Consider the following 12,699-nt stretch of genomic DNA (forward strand, 5'->3'; position numbering starts at 1 on the left):
AAGGGTTGTGCTGTACCTTGCAGAAATATTTCTGTGTAATAGCAAAAGAAAATACTTTATTTGGCAAAAGCAGTTCTTTGGAGAAAAGCCAAGCAATGGAGTAACTATTACTTAGGGATTTTTAAAGCAAATCAAAAGATAAGGTGCCAAGTATAATGATCTCCTTTCTATTTCAGCCATACTGATATATATAGAGAAGAATTTTTTCTCTGATGAGTTGGCAAATAATTAGTGATTTACCACAGTCCCTCATGAATAACACCTTATTTTAATGTAATTACTGTACAAATTCAACAGTTTAAAGAATATGTCAGTGACTAGTTTTCATTATTAACATCATTATATCTGGATGAGATCTTTTTCTTGAATTTCAGAAATTTCAATGTATTACATAGTTTTCACTTTTCCTTTTTTTTTTTTTTTCCCCAAGTAAAACATTAATGTAATTCACCACTTTCTCAGTGGGGAAAGACAGTCTATAGAGTCCAACATTATGGCAAACTATTACAACTTGCTTACTTTCATTCATGCACCCATACTCTTCATGTGCCTACTGACTTGGTTTTAAAAGAAAAGGCCATTTACCCCAATATCACATCATTAAGTCATAGTAATTTCGTAGTTTTCAATTATTTTCTCATCCCTATTTCTAACCGCCAGCTGAATCCATACAAATAATGCACTTAGCAGATATACAAACCATGCAGCAGCCTAAAAGGGCATTTCTGCAATTATTGGGTTTGCTTATTTATCTCCCATGTATTATGCTGACAAATAATATTTGAACAATGCTGCGTTTGACTAAAATGTATGAGACTCAACATAAGCAATACTGCTTAGGCTGTTAAGACCCTGAGATGACTAACACACAAACTGTATTTGAGTTATAATTGACATATGAAGTCTATATAATGAATATCAGCCACAGACAACAGAACAAAGTTTAAAGACCAGTAAAATGACACTCATGCTCTCAAATTGTTTCCTAACCTTTATTACCACAGACTGTGGAGTCAGTAATGGAAGAACAAATGCATAATACATGTTTTTGTAACTTTAGCTCTTTACAGTTACTTGGGCTACTGCAACAAGAATACTGATTCTGTAGTTCAGAAACTTAAAAAACTCAGACAAGCAAAACTCAGAATCTGTATTTTATCTGTCTATTCAACCAACGAAGACAAAGAAGACAATATTATAAAGGTTTACATGTCTAATTAGTGTCCTTGGTCAGCAAGGTTCAGGGCTCAGCAAAACTAACTGGAATCTTTCTAAAAGACTTTGAAGGAAAACATACTGGCTAGATTGGCATGGTTGTAATATTAAAATGTCAGTGTGCAGTCCATCCATGGTCCATCCTTTTTCTCAAAATCTCATTTCCTAACTGTATATTATAAGCCAGAAAAACTAACCTTTCTACCACAAAGAAATCTTGAAATTGCGATCTCATACACACGTCCATTCAAAATATTAGACAAATCAATAGAATTTATTTGTAACAGATAGCATTCACAGAAAGATCCATGGATTTTCAATACTGAAAGTTATATATGTGTATATTCTATATATGTCATAATTTGCACTGCTAGCTGTAAATAAGTAGTGTGTCATACAACAGGCTTCAACACTCTTCACAGTCCCTATATGGTACAACAATAGTGAAAGAATAATACTCACGTGGAAAATCTTTGGGATGTGTTTTTTCTGACCAGTTTCCGTAAAAAGTTAGCCTGTATTTGGCTGTTCCACATGCACAACAATCTAAAATTGGTTTGTCAGTTACACCTTCTGAGGCTGAGTCTGAAAAAGCAGCAACATATCCATTGAAAACGGATACAACTCAAACTCAGCAGATGACAGCAATGTTGACATAATAAATGCTACAGGAAATAAACGTGATTTAAACACATCATTTTTTTGTTTATTTTTAAGTTGGGCTACACTAGCTTAAACCAGAACCCTGAAATACCTGGATCTTATAAATAAGTGGATGTAATGACTGAAATTTGCATTTTTAAATAAGAAGGCACTACTATTTCAGTCATCCTCAGATTTGAAATAGATTCGTTTCTAGTTCTTATCTGATATGGAAAAAACCTCAGTTGATCTCAAAATATAATAGGCTTTAATTTTCTGGATGGTGAAAACACATAGTAAAGCAAATTTATTGCCAAAGCAATAACCAACTGCAATACTTAGGTTTAGGAAAGGATGGGATAGGCCAGGATTCAACAAATTAAGTGCCCTGAAAACAAATGGGTTTCACATGAAGACCAGATAAAAAGCTGCAAGTATCACATTTAGGGGCAGGCAAGGAAAACTGTAGAAGTAACAGTATATGTGATAAGAAAGAACATAATTGAATGGAAGATCCCAAATTAGAACCTGGATAGAACCGTTCAAGGTCTAAAAATTTTAGTTGGAAATAATGAGTTAAGAGAAATACGTAGAACACAACAAGGATGTCAGAAAGATGTTTTACTTTACCTTGTTCACAAATTTTTTTGGTGAGAGAACCCTCATCCTGAAAATAAATTATGCGCTTCTGCACAATACTGGCCCTATAAAGAGAGAGAGAAAAAGAAAGAAAAAAAAAAAGCTTTAAATATATTTATTCCTTAAAGGAAGAAGAAAATTCATGATAAAGTAGCAAAAGGACAAAACTGGACTGCTAAGATCTAGGCATATTTCCCTCTTCTGACAATACACATATACAGGAGTATACATATACATATATACAGGAGTACAGATAGGATATTTTTAATTCAACTTGCATTTGAATTTCATCACATTTTACAGAATCTTGGAATATTATTACCTTCAGAGAGGTGATCATAGTCACAGGGTGAAGATCTCTGCTCTTGAAATGCATGATGGTCAACTGAATATTCAATATTTCAATCAAATCTTAATTGAAATACTGAAATAATGTTCAATTTCAGAAACAATAGTATAGCTAAAGCAAGCAGCTGTTTGTAGGAAATGACATGGCATTCTGAAGAGACAAGTACTTTTGATATATGACAGCAATTCAGTGCAAGTAACACAGAAAAAGGGGTAGCATAATCTGAAGTCTTTAAAAGCAATTCGAAGGTTCCAGAAGACAAGCCACTTTCAAGTACTTAAATGCAGAATAATTTATTAAGACTTATGAAAAACATGAGTTTGTGAGCCTCAGTGGGGGGAGGGGAGGGAGGCTGAACCTGAAAACGATCCAGGGAAAACCATGCAGGTTTATTTTTCACAGCTGGAATGGTACAGCTGAAATTCAGCTGATTTTTAGCCTCCCATCTAAGAGAACATAAACTGAATTTTGCATCAAAGATCTTCAAGTCAGCAAAGCACCAAATCCAAGTTCTCCTTGATGATTAGGGTCATGTAACCACCATATGGTAAACATCAAAACCAACAATCAACTGGAAAATAGGTTCAAATGGCTCGGGTGACCCCTTCCAGTCCTAAACAAACTTAACTAGCTTCTTTGACTATTTTTTAACTATAAAAATTTAATTTGCATGTAAACTTGCATCTTCTTTCTATAAGAAAATGGAATTTAGCTAAATTCAAAGACATTCTTTGGACAGAAAGTTTTCTGAGGAGAATGTTCTTTGGGAGCTGACATTGTGTGTTTATCAGTAACAGAGCATGTTCTTCCAGCAACGTGTTGCACCATCACTCCTATTTAAAACTGTACATGGCAAGGGCCAGATTCTTGTCTTACTTTAACTTTACAGTCAAATATTTATCTTGTGATAACTTGAGTTACTTCTCACTCATACCAGTTGAAGTGAGAAAAAAAAACATCATGTGGGGTGTCACAAGGACTCGCCACTACACTGCTGCTCTCACAGTCAATGTCCAATGACCCAAGGTGTGCAATCACTCACCTCGAGGAGCTCCCAGCCCCAGGGAGAGCCCCCGGCTGCAGGAGCTCTGCTCTGAGGAGCAGCGGCTCAGAATGGCTGCCTCGGGGGCTCCTTCACACCCTGGGACAGTCTGACCCGTGACCAACCATGGTCACGTACCCCATGGGCTCAGGACCTGCTTCCTGCCCCTGCACGGCCAGCGCCACCGTGTGGACGGGACAGGAGCTGCGCACAGGGGAGTTTTCCCAGGATCCTGTCTCAGGGGAAGATTTGGTAAGATTTGGCCAAGGCTTTGGTTGGGCCTTTGGCTGGGGCACATGCACCTGCTGCCCCTACCAACAAGTACAGAGGATGATAAGCATGACCAGACCAGAGCTCCATCCAGCTCAGAAGCTATACCCAACAAAATCCTTCTCAGGTTTTTAGAAAGCTGACTGGGAACTTGAACATTGTCCCACTCCATAAAGTTACCAAAATAAAGATACAATTTTACTGTGCTTTCTTTGCCAAGGTACAAGGCTAGATTAGGAAAGGAAGGAACACTTTATTTCACATTGTAAAACACCTGGGAGCGTAAGTGGGTTTTGTAAACTTCTCTAAGCTAGATCAAACCAGAAAGGGTACAAAAACTACAGCTTGCTCCCATCCATAATAGTGCTGGCAACTCCTAAAGGAAGATGTGGTAAAGGAGAATACAGGCCACCAACCAAGGCTGTGAAAAACCAGCATGAAACAGAGAAGAGCAAGACTGATGTTTACAAAAAGCAAGGGCATGGTCTGCCAGTATTTGGTGAAGGGGAACTCCTAGGTCTCATCTTTATAAGGCAGTGTTTACACTAGGGATAAATATAAGCCTGTAGCAAATAATAGAAAGTAAATGAAATCTGTCTTTCATATTAATATGAGAACTATCATGAGGCAATTTAAAGTGCCAGAAGAGACTGACCAAGTATGTGAGAAGCAGAATGAAAGCTTTCTGATAAATCTTTTTCAAAGTTTCTAGCAGGAAACAAGGGGAAAAATGAAACAAACAAAACCACCAAAAGAACTGCTGGCAAGAATACAAGCCAGATGGCCAGCCTGTGACAGTGGCACGCTACCTTAGTTTTTCCAGTCTTCGCATTGAAAACCAAAGACAACTTTAAAGACTTTTTGGGTGCTACACTGCAACTGAGAACCAATACTTGCACACAGACTCACTGAATCACATACAATTTTTTATACACCATCAATCATGGTTTTGCAAACACTGCAGCATACAACTGGAAAATCATGTATAATGATCAATGAAATGCAAAGTAACAGCAATCTGAGCTAAAATGTATAAGCATTGTCACAACTCACACATTATCAAGATGCTTTAATTTCTTATATAGAGGTCAGTTACCAGCAGCCATCTTCCAGGACTGATAGTAGGAATAGCTTCTTCATTAATGTCCTGGATGAGGGAGTGGAGTGCAACCTCAACAAGTTTGCAGATGGTACTAAATTGAGGGAGCAGTTGACATGATGGAGGGAAGGCTACTACTTGGGCAGATTCCCAACAGATTTAAGAAATGGGTTGGCATGAACCCCATGAAAAGTCAAATTCTTGCACATAGGATGGAATAATGCAGATACAACAGTCCAGTACGGGCACCAGCTAGCCAGAGAGCAACTTTGCAGAAAAGGCCTTGGGGGTTCTGGTGGACAAGCTGACCATGAGTCAGCAGAATGCCAATGCTGCCGAGTCAGGAGCGACCAGCCTCCTGGGGCTTTAGCAAAAGCCTAGTAACCTGGTAGAGGAATGGGATTTCTTTCCCTCCATTTGGTAATTGTGAGACCACATCTGGAGTATTACATCCAGTTTTGGGCTGCCCAGTTAAAGAAAGACTCTACATTACTAGAGGAACGCCAGTGAAGGGCCATTAAGATGATTAGAGGAATGGAGCCCATGATGTTTGAGGAGAGGCTGAGAGAAAAAAGTAAAAAGGAAGGATCTTACTGCTTGTTGGCTTCAACTACCTATTGGAAAGATATAGAAGAGGTAGAGCCAGATGCTTCTTAGAAGTGCACGGTGGCAGGATGCAAGGCAACAGACAAGTGTGGACACAAAAAATGTCAAGCAGATACAAGGAAAATCTTTCCTACCACAAGGATGGTCAAAGTGATCAAACACTGAAATAAGCTGCCTAGACAGTTTGTGTAATCTCCACCCCTGGAGACATTCAAAACTTGATCAGATGCCTCAGCAACCTACTCAACCTACCTGATGTAACAGCACCTACTTCAAGCAGTCAGGTGAAATAAATGACTTTCAGAAGTCCCTTCCAACCTCAAGTATTCTATGATTCTGTGCTTTAAACATAATTTTAAAGAACAGATTTGCCACAGCTTACTCAAAAAAACCCCAAACAAAATCCCACTTAGAAAATCCAAACAAACAGGAAATCAGCTGCTTGATAAAGGAGCTCCCAAATCTGCAGATAACATGTTATGAGTATTTAATCTGAGAATTAATTATGAGTATTTAATCTGAGAAGCAGTTATTTTAGAAATAAAACATAGAACAATTGTTTGAAGCTGAAAGTGTACTTATATTATTCTTTTTGCCGCAGTTAGCCTGTCACTGTGAAATGTCGTGGGAACAGTTCCTTTTCTAACAACAAAAGCTTCACAGCTTTCTGAGTTGTTGTCTTTTCAGCCGTGTTTGAAATTATAGACAGAGCCAATAATCTAAATGGGAGTTTTGTGACTGATTCTAAGTGGAACAGTATTGTTATGTTAGATGCCTGCATAAATACCAGCACGCAATTTTACAAATGCTCAGACAGAAACCATATTAGATAAATTTTAAAATATTTGTTTTAGTAATCAGCTTCTAGACTGAAGACATACCCAAGCATCTGATCAGTGTATTGCCTATGTTTTATCACCACCTTTTGTTCCCTTGTTCTTTTTTTTTTTTTTTTTTTTTTTTGGACATAATTTTTATTCCTCTATAAAAGTTCTGATTTGGACTAAAGATTGTTTCTTTGATTTTGAGCCTTAAGAAACCAGCTTAACAACGCGAGGCTAACTTTGACAGAGAGCTAAGAAAGCTTTTAAGACTTTACACAAGATACACATCAGCTTAATCTGCATGAATCCTTCCCACCAGCTCCAAAATCCAGTGTTGTCTGAACTTTATGAAAAGGGGAGGGGAGATCCATTTGCTTTCCCCTACATATTAACATATTGAAGTGGATATTTAATTGATTTTTTTCTTTCTTTGACTGTCAGCATGCAGGAATAAAAAAGAAAAAAGAAACACATATGTCTCCAAAAATCTGTTTCCCATTTTCTTCAAAGTGACACTTCTGGATTTATGTTAAAGCCTTTCCATCACCAAACTAAGGAGCAAAACTGATTGTTACAGGCATTTATACACCTAGCAGCACTTGGTTTTATTTATAAAAACAAACTCCCCAAAGCGTTATTCTTTCTGTTCTGTAGTTCTCTCAGCAAAATCAAGGAATATCGAGTAGATTCTGTAACATTTGTTTTGGCAATACTACTTCAGAGTGCTGTTGGTTGGATATATGCAGATCAGAATCTCTGTCCTGTCTCAGTTTGGTCAGACCACATCTGAGCATGAGGGGAGGTAGACCTGCCCTGAAGGACTTCCCTGGCACAAGAAGGTCCCTCTGCAGCACAGTTCCACAACAATTGTACCATCCTGCTGTGAAAAGCTCTACTAAAGTCACATAAATTGCATTTGGGATATTGACAATCAGGAAATGTCACAGATCATAAAAATTCAGTGCAGCTTTGGGAATGCTTCAAGTCATACCAGAAACAGAGTTGATGGTTTGGTATGGGGTTTTTTTTTTTATCTCTTTCTTCCATAGAAACAGCTTTAGATCATCTTCCTCACTCTTTTTGTCAAATCCCAGCATCAACAGAAATACTCTTAGTTTAAGTTGCCTCTGTGGGTGCAATGATGTGACAAGAGAAGTAAGAAGAGGATCTATATGAACTGTTACTATGACATTTTTTAAGCTTACATCAAACACGCTAAGTAAAATGTTAGAGTTACATTTTAATAAAACAGGTTTTGCCAGAACTGGTAAGGATACCCTAAGTTTCACCTGGATATTGAGAAATCATCACGAATCACTGGATTGCAGAAAATAAACTTTTTTTGCTCTATATTACTTACAAGTTAACCTTGTCTTGCCCCTCTAGCCATCAGAATTATTTTGTTTAACTATTCCATGCCTTGCTGATTTAATTACATTATTAGAAGTTGTTTACCACCCCAGAAACTGACCAAGAACAATTATACTCAACAGAACACTAAGCTCATTTGCTTTTTTGGTTGTTTTATTCTTTGGAGACAAATGATTTCTGAACGTACCATTTACCTTATCACTAGAAAGAGAGGTGAAAACCACACACATCTACTGTAATTTTGTTGGTGTTAGTAGATGCCATTATTCTGATGCTTTATTTAGGACATACTCATTCCATTTCCTTTTGTGACGTCTTACAAAAAAAACCAACCATACATTTCTGTCAAGCACTGACAAGGAAACATACAAACTCCTAGAAGTTTACCAAGAACACTTACTTTTCCTTCTAATATTTAGAAGACTTTTTTTAAAAATAAATTAAATTTCCTCTGAAAGCATATAGAACACTTTAGCCATCAGATGCCCAGCAATTTTTACACTGGAAGGGTATTTGACAACAACATTCTCCGAAATAATTTTCAACTAGCAAAGAATGCCCAGACTCACCAAAGAACAAGCGCCATCTACACTAGAATCTAATTTTGTCATCAGCCACCATTGGCACGGGTCAGTACTATTAACAACTAGAATGAAGTTATTTCTTTCTGGATGCCTAACTTAGAAGCTAACACAGATGGTGTGGGTTTTGTTGTTGCTTGTTGGGTATGTTTGTTTTTAAGTAACTTGTTAACACAGTTGGAGCAAACCAACAAGACTTGATATTTGATGCTAGATAAATAACAGTAATATTAATGTGAAATTTATCAATGTTGCCATAATTCAACAATTACATCCCTGCACAGGATGACTGCTTTTTCTGTAATAGATTAGTCAGATGAAAAAATAAATAAATAAGTAAAAGCTGCTCTCTTCTAAAATATTCAATGCACACATATACACCCAGAATATCCCTCTTCAGTCTTTTATTTTCCAGCATTTTACCCATACTGTAAGAAAATACAATGGAGAGAAATCCCACAGCATGAGCAAAGTACTCCAAACTTGTCTTACAAATTTGCTACAGCTTCAAAATCCTTTTGGTTGTCCTTTATATCATACTCAGGTCTACCACCACACGCACCCATGGGAGCTCACTGACTTCAGGACTGATTTGGCCGTCATGTATAATACAACAAAAAGCTCTAAGGGAAAACACAATTATATATGCTGCTATCTTGTATTTGTCCTCAGAAAATCTCTCTGTTCTTTGCTTGAATGACCACAAGACATAAATATTAAATCTAAAATCTTCAGGATAAAAACTCATACTGACAAAAGTATTTCTGACATGTACATTACACCTATTACTCGAGGGGGAAAAGGAGAATCCAAAACAACAAAAGCAAATAAGATGAAAGAAGTTTGTCTAGGACTCTTGGGCAAATTTTGTATTGCTTAAAGCCCATTGCTCTTTGTGGGCTGTATCTTCACCAGGTATTTTGCTAGCCACCATTTTTTGCAGCAAGTACCATCTCCTTGAATTTCAAAACGAGGCATTATAAATTATACTGTAAAGAAAAGCCAGAAAAGATTGGATAGGACTGGATGGTTGGAGAATATATTTATTTCGTTATTCCGACTACTGGTTTTGTAGAGTAGATGGAAACAACCTATCAAAGGTGGGAATATCGTTTTTATCAAGCTAGTGAGCCCAAAGTCATACAATCTGATAGCTGTATTCACTGAGCTAACTTGTGATAAGAACTGATGCACTGCATTTGTGTATTAACTAATAAATCCTAAAATCAAAACAAAAAAAATGAAAACAACAAATAAAACTTATCAAGCATTTTTTTATTTCTGCTTAAAAGGTCTGTGCAACCTGTTTAACACTCACCCACTTGTCAAAGACCTGATTCCTCTGGCTGTTCAAGAGAAGCAAGAAAAGAGGCAATCACTGCCCCCCTTTTCAGTCTCTAGTCTGCCTTACCTACTTTATATGGCAAAAAATGAACTGCACCGGCAAAGGTCGCATTTCAAACCTTCCCACATGTGCTATTCTTCACCAGTGCTCGAGCTCCTTGCTGTCACTATTTGACCTCTGCTGATCTTGCCATTATTGCACAGCAAGTGTGGACTGCTGACGGTAAAAAACATATTTGCCCTTTTACAACATTTCTTTTAATCTTTATATCCTACACATATTCCCCGCTCTTGTCAAGCCACCTGCACCCACTCCAGGCGGGGGGATGAAAAAAAAATAAAAAATAAAAAAAAACCACCCCATCCCAAAACCAACATTTTTTTTCTATATTACATTAAAAAAGAAAAATAAGTAAAAGCTAAACATCAGCATAATTGGCCAGTCAATGAAGCTTAAAAAAATTCCCCAAAACTTTAGAAAAATTGTTCTAAATCTTTAATATCTGTAGGGAATTCAGGAAGGAAGGAAGAAAATTTGTAGATAAAACCCAAAAGTGTCAGAGCTGTCATTCTCCAGCTATTGCTTTGGAAGAGGTGTCAACTAGCAATGTACTGAATTATTTGCTTGTACAGACAAAAATATGTCAGAGAAACACCCTAACCAGGTCCACCCACTTGTGAAATACTGATTACTGGGTATTCAGTAGCAGGAATCCAGATTGGAGTAAAGTGTTTGATGTTTTCCAATCAAGTAAAATCTTCATCTCATTTCAGTTGACAGGAGCTTGCAGGTTAATGTGCCACAATGAATTAATACTCACTGAAACTAAGATAATTTCATTTGACATTAAAATGCTTAATACTACTCTTAAAAGAGACCTTAAAATTACAAATATATCTGCCTAGTGTAGTGTAATTTTGATGCAGTACCTTTATTACTTGAAGTTAAGTCTGTCACCACAAATCCACTGGAACTGGATCTGAAACCATCAGAGGAGACATAGCGTGGCTGAGACACATGTTTCAGCTTTCAAGAATTAATACCTGTCACATCTGAATCTCTCCTACCTGGGCTTTTCTGCTGAGACTGCAGCTTACCAAATATTCAGACAGCTCATGCCAGGATATACTGCCTGGTTAGGCTGGAAGACATGAGTGCAGAGAAATGAAAGAATCATAGAATCATAGAATCATAGAATCGTAAGGGTTGGAAAGGACCTTAAGATCATCTAGTTCCAACCCCCCTGCCATGGGCAGGGACACCTTGCCCTAAACCACGTGGTTCAAGGCTCTGTCCAACCTGGCCTTGAACACCGCCAGGGATGGAGCATCCACAACCTTCCTGGGCAACCCATTCCAGTGCTTCACCACCCTCACTGTAAAGAACTTCTTCCTTATATCTAATCTAAACTTCCCCTGTCTAAGTTTGAACCCATTACCTCAATCAAGATAAGAGGGTACTGATCTGTAACTTTTCCACTTTCCTCATTCTAAGAGACAGTATATGGGAAGAAGGCAGATTCAAATTGTATTTCAGAAATAGCTGAAAGACCACTCTGTTCATGCAACATACAGTTATAAAAGAATGATCAAATTAATCCATGAAGTTATTCTACATCATTAGGGAGGTTTTCATCAAGCTTCTCCTCTTTGTTCAACATCTGCTGCAACAGGTTTATGGCTGAGGACAATGTCAGGTAGAGTCTTTAGTTCATGAAGTTGTTCTGCTTCCAAAAATTATTTGCAGTAAGGATTTGTAACTGATATCATTGCAAAACTTGTATAGGTAGATTTTCAGAGAAAGCAATGCAGGGAGCCTGTATAGCAGGGTTTTACTCTTCCTGCTTCAGTTCTTGAAATGTCAAATTGAATATAACCTCCTTGTGTCTGATTAGCTGCCACACCAGCAGCACTAGTAGCAGTTTTGCTACAACAGATCAGAAAAACAAGCTGGCCCCAGTAGCCCATAAATAAATAAAAATATCAATACCACATTTGTGCTCTTCATTCTATGTTTGGGAATGCTTAGCAGCTGCTTGGACAATGCAAAAATGAAACATTCACATGTACTGCCCCTATGAATGATGTAAATAAGAAGTTGCCTTTAAAGTATATTCTGCCAGGATCATTGACAGAAAGCACAGAGCTTCCAATACTTCTATTGTTCCATGGACATTAATGTCAACAAAAAACAGATCAGCCTCAGACAGGTTGAGTAACCTGATCTCTTTTATTATGCTCTACTCAATATGGGAACAGAAGGTCAATGCCCAGTCATTTACAGACAACACCTACACATGGGACTGAGGAAGATTTTGAAGAAATTCAGTACAAAGTTACAGCAGAAATCACCTTTGGCTTACTGGTGGAATTTCAAAGTATATTGATGGAAACAGTGAGCAGGGCATGCATGCACTGAAGCTGAAGGAGACAACTCTAAGCAGGTCAGCCTTGCAAACAGACCACAGTAATGCTTGAAGTTTAAAGACAACTAAAAGCTGAGTCCCTTGTGACTTTACCTGACCCAGATTATTGTGCGAAGGGAACACAATATTGGATGTTTGAGTAGATTAGGAGAAGGTAAAGGCTGGGTGACAGAGCTATTTTTTAATAAGGATTGATGCAAAAGAGATTCATAAGCATGAAAACTGACATGGGGATCAGTTGTGAATTAGGTGTCTAAAGGCTCAAAGGAGTAAGGATCGGGAAGCTGAATG

General features: G+C 37.6%; 1 protein-coding gene across 3 annotated transcripts in view; it reads right to left on the reverse strand.

Moving 5' to 3' along the window:
- The window catches only part of SPON1 (spondin 1), a 258,133-nt gene that overhangs the window by 131,528 nt on the left and 113,906 nt on the right, over nt 1-12,699 (reverse strand). For all 3 annotated transcript variants that reach the window (XR_003990959.2, XM_030482967.1, XM_030482966.1), the window contains exons 4-5: nt 2,488-2,561; nt 1,678-1,800 (exon numbers count right to left, since the gene is read on the reverse strand). Coding sequence is in view for 2 of the 3 variants with exons in the window: in XM_030482967.1 (XP_030338827.1) it covers nt 1,678-1,800; nt 2,488-2,561 (197 nt within the window). In the remaining variant the exon portion in view is untranslated. The remainder of the gene's footprint in view (nt 1-1,677; nt 1,801-2,487; nt 2,562-12,699) is intronic.

The sequence above is a fragment of the Strigops habroptila genome, chromosome 4 (assembly GCF_004027225.2).
Source record: "Strigops habroptila isolate Jane chromosome 4, bStrHab1.2.pri, whole genome shotgun sequence".
Classification (NCBI taxonomy): domain Eukaryota; kingdom Metazoa; phylum Chordata; class Aves; order Psittaciformes; family Psittacidae; genus Strigops; species Strigops habroptila.